Genomic DNA, 13,658 nt, shown 5'->3' on the forward strand with positions numbered 1-13,658 from the left:
AAAGCCTTTGGGAATGACAGTTATCTGCACAATACAACCACAAATATGGATAGATTGTTTAACAGTTTAATAGAGAAGCTGAAATATATTTCTACATTCATTCTGCTGCCTTTATTTCATGGGAACATCTTAATGCCTATTGCCATTAAGTTCACATTTTATTCCTTTATCTTAGAGTTCTCACATCACCTTTAACTTTCCTAACGCATCTCCAATGTCTCTTCTCAAGAGTTCATCCATATGTCATTTTTAAGTCAGTCAGATAAAAGGATTCCGGGTCTTGTTCTTGATTTGGTAAAGTGCCAAGAACTTCATAAGCGCTGATATGAATAATCTTAATTCACGTCAGTTATCGCTTGACAATGTGCTTTACTTATGCAAGAATGTGTAACCTTGAAAAACAGGTTGTACTAAGACTCAAAGAGATGGTAAAACAAGGAAGGATGTTGAAACAAGCTGGGGAAATACTCTTATTGTGCCACTTTGTTCATTTCTTTCCACCAAGAATGCCAACATATATTATAATATCAGCATCAACAAAGAACTGCTGCTTTGCCAGAGAGACAATAAGAAACATATGGCAGTAAAAATAGGCGATTAATGATCTAAACATCATGCTATTCTTACAGTGACAAGTTGAGGTCTCATTAATGAGTTTAACAATATGACCGGTCTCTGCCTTTAATGCTTGCTGAGTCTGTTTGCAGATTCATTTTGAGGGGATGTTAGAGGAAGTTCAGGGAATGTAAATTAAATTAGTCAATACGAAGCACCTTCGTAAGCAAGAACAGCTAACGATTGTTTGTCCAAAATAACAGTAGATGACAGATAATTTTCCTTCCTAGAAGCTCTTCAAACTGTATTCCACGTCAGGGTCACTAATTCAAGCATGAGGGGATGAGTGTTGTTTTAGTTCTGATTTTAAACTCTCAGTGACCCAAAGCCACTTGCAAAGCCTCACTGCTTACTCAGAAGGCATGGGAAAGAGGGCACAAGCAATGTGACAAACAGTTTTACTGAACCACACCCTGTGCCAGTTTCAGTATAACTTCTGTTTTTACCACTAAACTATTTTTCATATCCCAAGGGCTTTTAAAGGACATGCAAAAAGTGTGAGTCAAAAACTTGCTTTATTTTATGAAACTGAATGCATAATTTACGATGTTTCCTTTGAAACTGTTAATACCATGTTAGTAATGGCATCAAATGCTAGTTTCATGTTGCATAAGCTATTGTACTGAATGATAACTATAGTACATGATGGTTAAACAAATGGTAATACTAAAAAGTAACTAGCAAAAATGACTCTGAACATACAAGTGAACTCGTATTTAGTTTGATATTGTTCATAAATAATCACGTGTCTTAAATCCTCATAATGCTCCCATCACAATTCAGTATACAATTCAATACAATTTCTACAGTCATCTCATTCAAAGTACTTGAAATCAGCAATGTGTTGCACTTTAATTAGTTACTGCTAAACATTATGGGAGGTGGATAATTAAAGGGACATTTAAGCAACAATACAACATAATCTTTATGAGCAGGACGGGCTATGGGTGGAGAAGCTTCTGTGGTTTGCATCACATCCGTTCCCACACAAACAGGTGACCAGAGAGCAGGGATGTGTTTGCAAACAGGGGGTGGAGAGAGAAAGAAAGAGGGAAGGAAAAGAGCCACACCTTCCAGATATCACTAGCAGGCTGATGGTGGTTAAGACCAATATTGGTCATGCCTTAGTTGTGTCAGAAGTTCGCACATTTACCACTTCCTGAAAAACAAGCAATTCAGGGACGGCAAAGAAAAAAAGAAAAGAAAAAAGAAAAGTGAAATGGTGCACATGGGGTAAAATTACAGCAAAGCTGAAGTAATGCTGGTCAGACCAATTATATCTCCATTAGACTTATTAGTAACACATGATCTGTTAACGCCTGCCCATATGACTTGACAAATGGGAACAGTGTTAGTGGTATTGTATGGCTGATGATATGGTTAGTATAGTATTTTGTAAGGGGAAAGAGAGAGAGAGAGAGAGAGAGAGAGAGAGAGAGAGAGAGAGAGAGAGAGAGAGAGAGAGAGAGGGAGTGGTAAAACAAATTAAATGGGCCTTTTTTGTTGAGCAAACTAAGTACAACAGTTGAATAAAAAATAACTATAGCAAACTATATATATATATATATATATATAAAATAACTATTGTTCATATTAAATTACAAAACAAAAGACAATGATTTAAATGTATAGTAGATGTATTATTTTATTTATTGAAATATTTTAATAACTATTTCTTATTTAATGTTATTTAAAGTAAGTGATTTTGGTTTGCTATTGGTGATAATACTAACTAATAAAATAAGTAAATATTATAAATATTTAACAAAATAAATAAATATTTAAATAAAAGTTTAGTTATTGTTCTGCTATTTGGTGAGATTACCAAAACAAACAAACAAACAATGCAAATAAATGTAATTTAATATTTAAACCTAAATATGGTTTGCTATTGGTAAAATTACCAAAATAAATAATTAAATTAAATTAAATTAAATTAAATTAAATTAAATTAAATTAAATTAAATTAAATTAAATTAAATTAAATTAAATTAAATTAGTAAGTAAGTAATAAATACATAAATGTAAGTTAATATTTAAAATATAAATATTAGTGATTGGTCATTGGTTTGCTATTTGTGAGATTACGAAAATAAAATAATTTTAATTTAATTTAATTTAATATTTGAATGTTAATATTTGTATACAAATATTAGTGATTGTTTGCTAATAGTGAGATTAAAAAAATAGATAATTACATTCATTATTTATTACTTGAATATTAAAATTTGTATATAAATATTAGTGATTGGTTTGCTATTAAAGATAAAATCAATCAATCAATCAATCAATCAATCAATCATAATAAAACCTCACAAACACAATCTTAGAAACCCAAAGTATTTATGTATTCATCAATTATTTATTAATGTTATTTCTAGTAAAAAATTGTCAATTTGAAAAATTCTGTTCTCTTTATCCCTGAACATGCTGAGAACTGCTGGTGCTGGGCTCTTAGTTTTCCATCCTAGTACTGAGTGTGAGATTCCCATGTGGAGTTCCAGAACTCCAGACAAGGAGCTCTTTTCCAGTTTATCTACATGAGAATGTTCTTTCCCAGCATGCCTGGCGAGGCTGTCACCCTCTGCTCATTCAGCCTAGCCAACCCAGGGATCTTGGCATTCCCCAGTGGGCCCACATCCTGCTTTTAAAACAGCGATGAGCCATGGTAACATCCCAGAATCCATCAACACCAACCCCAAACCCCCAGGCCTCACCGAAAGCTCTTGAGAACCCCTTATTTAGAATTACACAATGTTGTTGTCCCGTCTGTTCCAGTAATGTGTACCTGTTGCTTCTTTTGTAATACAACATAATGTTAAATGAGGCATCATCACTCTGTTGGTGCATGATTTATGGGCTTCACATGTGTCAGGGTTGTTTTGTAATCATGCGGGTTTCTTTAGGAATTTATAAATTAGAATGACTCATTTGTGATCATCAGCTTTTTGGAGACAAAATGAAACTGGTAAAGACACAGCATTCTGCCATCTGTTCTCTGGTTAATAAGGTTACCACTGATAAATATTCATCAGACATGCATCCAAAAACTGTGCAAAACAAATTTTACATAAAAAGTAAAAAATAAATGAATAAATTACATTACAGTGTTATGGATGGTTGCATCTGTGTTGTTATTGTTAACTAAAACTATATATAAAAAAAGTTTCATTTATTTCAGCTTCATTTCAAATAAAGCTGAAACAAAATAAAATCTAAATATTAGATAAAAAATAAATGTTCGAAATGTTCCTTGGCAACTAACTGAAACAAATATATATATATATATATATATATATATATATATATATATATATATATATATATATATAAAAATTATATATTCAGTCAAGTTAATATAAAATCAAAATATTAAAAATATTAATAAATACTGTAAAACGGTATATAAAAAAATACTAAAATAACACTGACTAACATGTTTTAAGTATTACACTTGGCATTTTGCCCAAGTATTTGATATTTTACATTTGGCTTGGGTCCCTTCTTCACAGGAAGCCCATAGCATCTTTTTTCTTCATATTTTAACCTTAATCTGATCACAAAAAAAGTAAGTGCACACTTTTTCCTCAAAAAGCCACACAAATGGTATTATAGACCTTGAGTGACTTGAAGTGAGTTTCATGCTGAAATGTAATACTTTGGGTTAATGGTGTGTTTAGATCGTTAACCCTTAGTATCCACCCACCTCCCTATACATCCTGTTTACAAGAACTCTGCAGCTGATTCTTTTCAAATTGGCATCTAATACGCAAAGGAAATCATTTGAATCATTCAAAAGATGTTCATGAAACTAGAATACTTCATTACACACAAAGGTCAGTCTGACCATAAGAAAAAGTGAACAAGCAAGAGGTAAACAAGGTAAAGGACCCTTTTTTTTCCTGCCGTGTTTCTTAAATGTTGTTGAACCTGGTGCACTCATGCTGAATGCAGGCACATACATTCCTTTCCAGCAGGGACCATTCAGGATTACTGACATTGCGATCAAAGCCTGTGAGTTTGTTCAATCCTGAGAGGACCCGCTATGGTGACCCTGTTCGAGGGCCCTTACCTGCATCAGCATGCTTCAATGACCCCTATTGTTTTATAATATCAGGGCCATGTGGTCATTGTGTATTTGGGTGACTAAAAGTAACATCACTGGATATCTAAATGCCTTATATAATATCCTTCCTCTGTGAACAACCTAATTACAGCCATACAGCAAGATGGTGGAAATTGGTGCAAATAAAGAGAAGCAATCAAAACAGCAAGAGGAGTGTAAATGAATCACAACTCTGTAACCTAAACCTCTCTGAGGTGCTTAACCTCCATATTAAGGATCTTGTATTAGCTCCAGAGAGGCGTGTTGCCATGGAGTGGGAAGATGCTGTTCTGCCTCCAAAGCTCATAGTAAAGCAATAAATGTAGAAAAAGAAAGGAAGCCAAAGGCAGAAAATAAAACCAAACCAAACACATAGGTCTCAAAACAATATGATATTTCATCTGTTTAATGATGCTGCCCTCACAAATGAGTCCTCAAGATCAAGCATATTTTCAACTTAATTAATATTGTATTAAGTTATTATAAGTTAATTAAGCACGGATTACCATAAACACAGGGCTGCAGGTAACACATAATTGCTGATATTCAGACCAACAGCATAATGCCAGTGTAATATTGATTTTATACAGTTAAAGGGATAGTATGCCCAAAAATGAAAATTTTGTCATCATTTACTCACCTTCATGTCGTTCCAAGCCTGTATGAGTTTCTTTCTTATGCTGAACATGATATTTTGAAGAATGCTGGTAATCAGACAGTTGATGCTCCCCATTTACTTCTTTTGTGCTCAACATGAGAAATAAACTCATACATGTTTGGAAAAACATGAGGGTGAGTAAATGATGACAAAATTTTCATTTTTGGGGGAACTATTCCTTTAAACAAGAATATACTGAGTAACCTACTGTACATAGACACAATACTGGCATTTATTTTTGAGATGTTGTTTCATTCCTGTAGTGGATTTGAATAATTCATTTTAATGAATGATCATATGACTCACCCATAAAGACAGTTGTGGTGTTCAAAATAGCATACTAGCATATACGTAATCCATAGCCATATCAATGGGCCTGTCCCAACTTGCACTTCACCACTCGTCTACAGTACTTACATGATATATTTCCTGTGTTTTGATTACCTGATGGGACACACTTACAACAAAGTGCAAGTTAAGTTTTGTCAAAGTTTTACACATGTCAAGTTTCTTTTCACTTTAAAATAAATTCTAAATGTCTGTTTAGTATCTTCTATGTAACAGAATTTGAGGTGCTTCTAATTAAATGATAAAAAGCAGTTGCAAATGTTTTACAAAATACACTCATCTCTACACCAATAATATGTGCAACACGTTTTACTTCCAAATTATATGTAATATCTCATTCATTTCACTTATACCGGAAAGTTTTCTTCAACATTATGCAATTTTGGAGCACAAAACTGCAAGTATGGGTATTGGGACAGGCCTATATTGTAGAGTAAAAGGTAAGTTAGCATGCTGTTACAAATATAGCTACTGTGTTATCTGAATGAATCTGACATGCTCATAAAATCACTTGTGTCCACCAACTAGCATAATGACATAAATTTCAAAGAGTGTCACTGAAAATCACCACAGCTAATTGACACCTTTCATATTTCTAAGTTTCTAAGAAGCGAAAGTCATCATAGTCGGGTAAAGTTTTACAGTGGTAAAAGCTACAAACAACAGTTTTTTTGTGGTCTTGTGTATTACAATAGCAAAAGAATAGCAAATCCAAAAGATCGAGAGATTGATTATGTTGGTCAGAAGGCAGAAAGATGTCAAATTTGTCATCACTCTGTCAACCATTGTATTAGAAACATTAATACAACATGCAGCAGCGTTACCAGTTTTCCGAAATGTAATATAAAACAAATTATAACATTCTAAAATTCTAAAAATGAAAATGTAAAAAAACGTGTCTATTTACGATAATAACTGTGAAAACGACATCACAGTCTATGAAAGGCGTTCAGTGACACAAACAGTGTAATGTCGTAGTGCTGTTGGGACATTGCTCAGCCAATCAAATTCGAGAACCGTAACAAACTGTTGTATAATACCATTTAGCGCTTCCTTTTCCACTGCACTCAAAATGACCAAAAATATGCCCTTGTCACAGTGTAAGGAAACAGGAAGCTTTCTTCATTTCCTCGATGAACACTAAAAGTTTTGTGGTTAAAAAGTGCAATCTTCACATTGCAAAATGTTTTCTCTGAAAGTGCCAGGCTTACGACTGAATCACCATCTGAAGTGTAATCTAACCTTACAATGTGGAGACTAAAATATTCAAACCTGACACTTTGAATATTGATATGACAACAATGACACTTAGCAACACCACAGACTTCATTGCGGCATGTTTAATGTTCAGGTGTCGTCTCTCTAGGGGTTTCTTGTGCCTCATTGTCAGACCTCTCAAATGGCAATATTAAGTAACAGTTATTGTTGGCAAGCTAGTGTTAAACAGTCGGCTGCCATGTGGCAGTACACTAGCTGCTTGAAAGGACCTTCCTGGGGGGGGGGGGTTGTGTGTGTGGGGGGGGGGGGGGGGGGGGGGGGGGTTGGTTGTGTCTCCAAAGGACACTTTTGAATTTTCATCGGACACTATGTATCTCCCATCTGGCCAGAAACAGATAACCAATACAAGCCCTAGTCGTACATAGCATTAATAAAACATAAAATGTAATTCTTGTGCAGCTAAGGATTTACTACAAGGATTAGCTTATCGAAATATTGTCCACTATCTTGCAAGCATGGCAAGAGCTCCAGTGGGTGGACACACTGCAGTCTCTGGAGTGTTTCTGTGGGTGGAAAGGCTCTGATCAGAGCACTAATCTGTCTGATTGTAGACAGACAGTCGTGTCAAATAGGACTCTAAGAATAACGCTCTCTGTTTCAGATTCCTCAGAAGAGAACCGGGTTATCAAAGGAGAAAGAGCACTATTTTTGGCATCGAACTTTCTTCAGTGATTTGTCACAGCCGCTCTGATGAAACAGATGTCACTGCTAAAAGAATCAGAGAGAGCAATGAGTTCATTATGAAAGCTTAAAAATGGCAAAGAATCAGTTTGTCACTGTAAAAAAAAATTTTTTAGGGTTAAATACTTTATTGAAGTGTATTACAAGTAGACTTACATAGTAGGTGCGTTTCTGTCTGTGCGGTTTTGTTTTGTTTTGTTGGCTAACATGGCTCAGCCAGCCCCTGCTGGTAGATGCTGTGAATTACTAACATTTTATTAATTTATTTTGTTATATTAGTACTTTTATTAGTATATTTATTATATTAGTTTTTAAACTACCATTCAAAAATTTGGGGTCAGTACATTTTTTTTTAATAAATTAAAACTTTTCTTCAGCAAAAAATCATTAAATTGAAAGGAAAAGTTATAGTAAAGATATTTATAATGTCAGAATAATGTATCAACTGTTTTGCAATAATAAGAAATGATTCTTGAGTGCCAAAGTTTTATATTAGAATGATTTCTGAAGGATCATGTGACACTGAAGACTGGAGTGATGATGCTGAAAATTCAGCTTTGCATCACAGGAATTATTATAGAATTTATTTAATAATTTAATAATTATTCCTGTGATTTCAGTGTGTGTGTGTGTGTGTGTGTATATATATATATATATATATATATATATATATAATATATATATATATATATATATATATATATATATACATATATATAACAGATACTACAACAAAGAGACATTAAAAAAATATTACTGACCCCAGACCTTTGAATGTGGTATGTGATTTTATTTTGGTATGTGATTTTAAGAAACGTGTATGTAGCAAAGCTGAAAGATTTCAAATAGTTTTATCACTTTGTTTTTGACCGATTGAAAGACAAGCCAAAACCACAGATGCCACTAATAGAGCTGAACTTGTATTTAACTTTAACTTTAATTTATTGTCCATTTTCTCATAGTTGTCTATGCTCGACTTACATAGGCCTAATTATTGACACTAGAGAAAGTCATCACCAAGCATGTCTGCCTTACTTATCTAAAACACTGATCAAGACCTTGAAGTCTCAGGGGACAACCAGGGGGAAAATCAATGTTGAGCACATCCGATAAATCACTGTAATCAGGCATCTCTTTGAGGATACTTGGGGTGTCTTGTCAGATGTCTTTACAGCTCACAAAGGCCTCAAGCGTGGATCAATACTGCACCTTTATCCAAATCTTCAGCAAGAGAGTTGGAGGAAATTGAAGGCAACCAAACTCTAGCAACAATAGAGTCCACATAATCAGATGCTCTGCTGGTGTTTCATCCATTATCCTTTTTCCATTCCTCCTCCACCATATTTTTTGTTCTCTTCAAAGTCTCTGCAGGTAACGTCAGACAGCAGACAGCTCTTCCCCCAGAGACACCACAGGCTGTGATACAGTCTAGAGGTCTGGGGTCCTTCCCCACCCCTCAGACACCTTCAAGCCCCTCATGTGGAGAGGACAGAGTCCTCACTCCCCGCACAGTGTTGCCTTTTGTCTTGCTGATACAAACACCTCTTCAACATGTCTATATGTGAGTCTAGAAATAATGGTCCAGACTACCCAGATGAAAGGAGTCTTTGAAATAAAGTAAGCCCCCCCAAAGCGCTGTGTGCATCAAATGTGCGTTTCATACTTCAAAAAACTGCAGGCATTCTAACAATTGGTTTTAATACGGGTGGAGTGGGGTTCAAATCCCAAAAAAAAAACAACACATATACACACCATAACAAGTTATTTTAAGACTCAACCAAAGCGAGATGAAAAATACAGATGCCCGCGAGCTCACTTCAAAACTCTCAGCGCGCGCGTGTGACATGTTCTTTGCGCGCACAAGTGGAATCAGTTATTTTAATTGACTCAACCAAAGCAAAGAGCCGGCTAGCCAAAACAGAATAATGTTTTGACTATGATGCAATAATATAATATAATATTACATATTAATATAATATAATATAATATAATATAATAATAATATAATATATATATAATATAATAATGTAAACTAAAAGTCTATAGACACCACCTAAACATAAATAAACTACAAAATTAAAAACAAAGAAAATCAATACCATAGATTTCATAGAAACAGAAAGAAATGGACAAATTACATAGTCATACAATAAACTAAAATTAAAAAGATAAAAAAAAATTAACACAAAACCATTTTCAAACCACATCTAGAAACCTTTTTATGTATTTTGGCTAAACCTTAATAAGATAAAAAAAAAAAAAAAAAAAACTTAACATAAAAGAAGACATTTTATAGTCCAATTAACTAAAAAAAGACAAAAAACATTTTATGGTTCATTTAGCTATAATGCGAGGCGTAGTGATTCACCAAAGCCAAAATAACTTGCATAGCTAGTAGCATCTGCATTCACACAGGCTACTATCATAATGTGTGAAGTATGTTTAGGGCCTAAAATAACACTTCAGAACTCAGATTCAGAATTTTGAATGCACCCTCCCATTTTCTGAGACAACATCTGTGAAATAGACAGCCAACTCTTACGTAGCACGTCTGAAATAAATAGCATTGCACAGATCAGATGCTCCCCAAGTGAAAAACAGGCGGAAATAAATACCAATCTGGGAGTGACTGAGGCAGAATTCATGGCACATGGTCAACATTCCCAGAGCAGCAGCAGCTGTAGCTGTTATGTTTAGCTTTGTAGAGGAATGATTAGCACCTCAGCTGCAGAGCTAAAAAATGGCTGTTGTTAATTAGCTATGCAAAGGGATTCTGAGGACATGGGTTCCCTCTGTTGTCACGGGGCATTCGGCTGATGAGCCTGAACTAAATCTTTTCTGTCACACATTTCTCTCTCTCCTTTTCTTGGCGGCAATGCAAACATGGTTAGCGCTGTACTCATTTTGACATGGGGGTGGTGAGACAAAAGTACCAGTGAATCAGCATCATCAGCATCGTCCTATTTAATAAACATCTGATTCATTTTATAGGATTATGCTCGAACTAGGACTGTTAGGTTCAGTATGTGGCGAACCATGGAGTTAAATCACAGTAACACAGGTCTGGACACACAATTGTGCCATAATTATCACCCTTGAGTTTAAATATCACAATAAAACACATTAAGTCCTTTCTAAATTGCCCATATTTGAATATTCTGTACTTGGCTGTGTGTATAAGACCTTTCACAGTGACTAAGGGCAGACTAAACTGCACTAATTTACTGCTCTCTTCACACTCTCTCTAATGTGCTGCCTAGTGCTCGGCTATCTTTAGTTAAACTCATGTCTTCAGCTCTCTCTCTCAGACACACACACACACACACACACACACACACACACACACACACACACACACACACACACACACACACATACACACACACACACACACAGACAACACTGCTAGAGAGCACAACATAGAGGCACCAAATTACACCAATAAAAAAATATTTAATAAACTATGGACAGAAAACAGTGAACCTCAGACTACATTTAAACTAGTCCATGCTTGCAACCAAAAGCTATCCTTAATGTAATGTGTAATGCAAAATAATCCCAAGGTGTTGAATCCTTTCAAACTTTAAATGATTATAAATAAAGCCTGTTCTTTATAAGATATGTACATATCCATCAATACAACTCAGGATTAAGGAATGATATTGTCACCCAACATACAAAAAGCACATTAAAAGGGTTTATTTTCCTGTAATAGCTATTGTTTTAATGAACACAGTTCTGAATCACACACTTATCTTTGTGATTCCAGAAGATAAAAAAGTTTGAAAACCAGTAGCTTTGTCTAATTAAAGCAGAACATACTGGAACAAATATTACAGCTTATACAAAAGACCTTCAGATGGTGTGTTGGATAACTAGTGGTCTTTAATTCAAAAAGAAAAAGGTCTATCAAAATGTGAAGCACTACTTCTGTTCAGCCTTGAGCTATCGGTTAATATTCGTTAGCATTGACCAGAAGTCCATTTTGAAGTTCCAAGTTTTAAGAGCCCTTTAAATATATATATATTTTTGACTGCATAATGGTGTAGTTATGACATCTACCAACAGAAACTACCTACTTCAGCTAAGCATCCAAACCTTGATCCCTTGTAGTCTGAAATCTGTGCGTAAGGGGAACATTTTGATTGGATGGAACACTATGGATTAGAAGTAGAGCTAGTAAGACACATTAAACTCCTTGTTATTTCACATCTGAGTGAACCGCTGGCTACACAAGTCTGCCATTAATCTGAAGAACACATCACCAATCAGCAGCGCTGGCTTTCAGCCAATCAGAGCCCAGTGTGAGACAGAGTGTGACCAACACTCGATCCCTGACACCCATGGTGTTTATCTCTGAGCAGAAAGTGACTAGAAGACGAGTCATTGTGGACACTGTGTACCTTCACACTCACTTCATGCTCTCCCTCCTTGTCTTCACACACAAATGTGAACACAGGCCCATACAAAATACATATGGGGGAAATTACAGACACATTTGAATGATTTAGATACCATCAGGATGCCATATAAGAACCTTTCAGTGAACATTTCTAAAACGAAAGAATCTTTTTCTATTATAAGAACTAATGGAAAGGCTCCATCGATGTTAAAGGTTGTTCATGGAACCAAAGATGTCATAAAGAACCTTTATTTTTGAAAGAATACAAGAATAGACCATTTACACTGAGAAAAGATGTTTTCATGAACACTTCCAGCATGTTCTTTCAGACACACACATGAACGTTTCACACTCACTGTTGAACTTCCTGTGACGGGCCCGAGCCCTCCAGGGCTGTTCGCGGATCCAGTGCAGCTTTCGTGACAGTTCCATGGCTGTGCGCCAGATTGTGCCCACAGGACGTCATCGACCGGCATCAGCCCAAACTTTTCCTCTTGTCCCCCAAACATGAGCTCATATCCAAAGCAAACCTCGGACCCTATGAGGGTCTTTGTCCAGTTATCAATGTGGATTCTTTCCTCTCTCTCTGGCTGCGTATCTCTTGTCTCAACAAGTCTGTTTGCGTTGCCTGAGATCTATATTTTATGCATGAGTCAGGGGAACTCAACTCCCTCTGCCGCTCTCACACATAGTCGCCACACAGCTTGTCTTGATCCAGGGAGCACCACCTATCCATGGTCTGTATCTGGACACACACACACACTCAGAACTGAAACGCAACTCTAGTCGTCTTCGGACAAAAGATGGGATTGGATACCAGACAGGGAACATGCGCTATATCTTTGTCTCCTTTGTGCACCTGAAAGGTGTATTTCGCTAATGTATTAGTGTCTGTGTGATCTGGTGTAGCCCCTCACTCTCAAATGTTGTTATTTTTTAACTGAAACTAACATAATTAAAAATCATTATCAGTAACTGAAGTAAAGCTGAATAAAATAAATAGCTGCAAAACTTCAATTTACAAAACTTTAACTAAAATTATAAATGTTGTCTTGGTTTTCCTTGTTTAGAATTAAACAAAAATTTAAAAGAAAGTAATAAAGGCTAATTCAAAATAATTATAAATACCTTAATAGTAGGCTATATAAATAATACTAAAATAACACTGTTCTTAACAGCTTTATACTATGTCAGAAAACAACTAGCAACTAGAGATCATGTTTCAGTAAAAAGATATAAGGCCTAGGCTAATTAAAGACACTTTAAATAACTATAAATTAATGGATGCAGTATGTGAAACATGGTAAACAGAAACATGAGAGGCTTTCATGTAAAACAGACTAATCATAATTCAGTCTAATTCAATTCAATCCAATTTGAAAAAAAAAAAAAAAACATTCAAAACTGTTTATTTCTTCTGATAAATAAAGTAGATGTAGTCCTATGTCGCCCTCTATTGGTCTTCTCCAATATATAGCCTGTGTGATGGCCTGTTCAAAAGTCAGCAACACTTGGCTGTCAGGCTGTTCTGGAGTTTAAATGTGTTGCTAGGCTGGTTTTTTGTCCCAGGA

The 13,658-nt window shown here is 35.3% G+C and overlaps 1 protein-coding gene across 1 annotated transcript in view; it reads right to left on the reverse strand.

Annotated features, from left to right (window-relative positions):
* The window catches only part of ripor2 (RHO family interacting cell polarization regulator 2), a 58,979-nt gene extending 46,310 nt beyond the window's left edge, over positions 1 to 12,669 (reverse strand). Inside the window, exon 1 of the mRNA XM_042744842.1 lies at positions 12,444 to 12,669. Coding sequence (XP_042600776.1) covers positions 12,444 to 12,519 — 76 coding nt within the window. The 5' untranslated portion in view covers positions 12,520 to 12,669. The remainder of the gene's footprint in view (positions 1 to 12,443) is intronic.
* Positions 12,670 to 13,658: the final 989 nt, after the last annotated feature.

The sequence above is a fragment of the Cyprinus carpio genome, chromosome B19 (assembly GCF_018340385.1).
Source record: "Cyprinus carpio isolate SPL01 chromosome B19, ASM1834038v1, whole genome shotgun sequence".
Classification (NCBI taxonomy): Eukaryota; Metazoa; Chordata; class Actinopteri; order Cypriniformes; family Cyprinidae; genus Cyprinus; species Cyprinus carpio.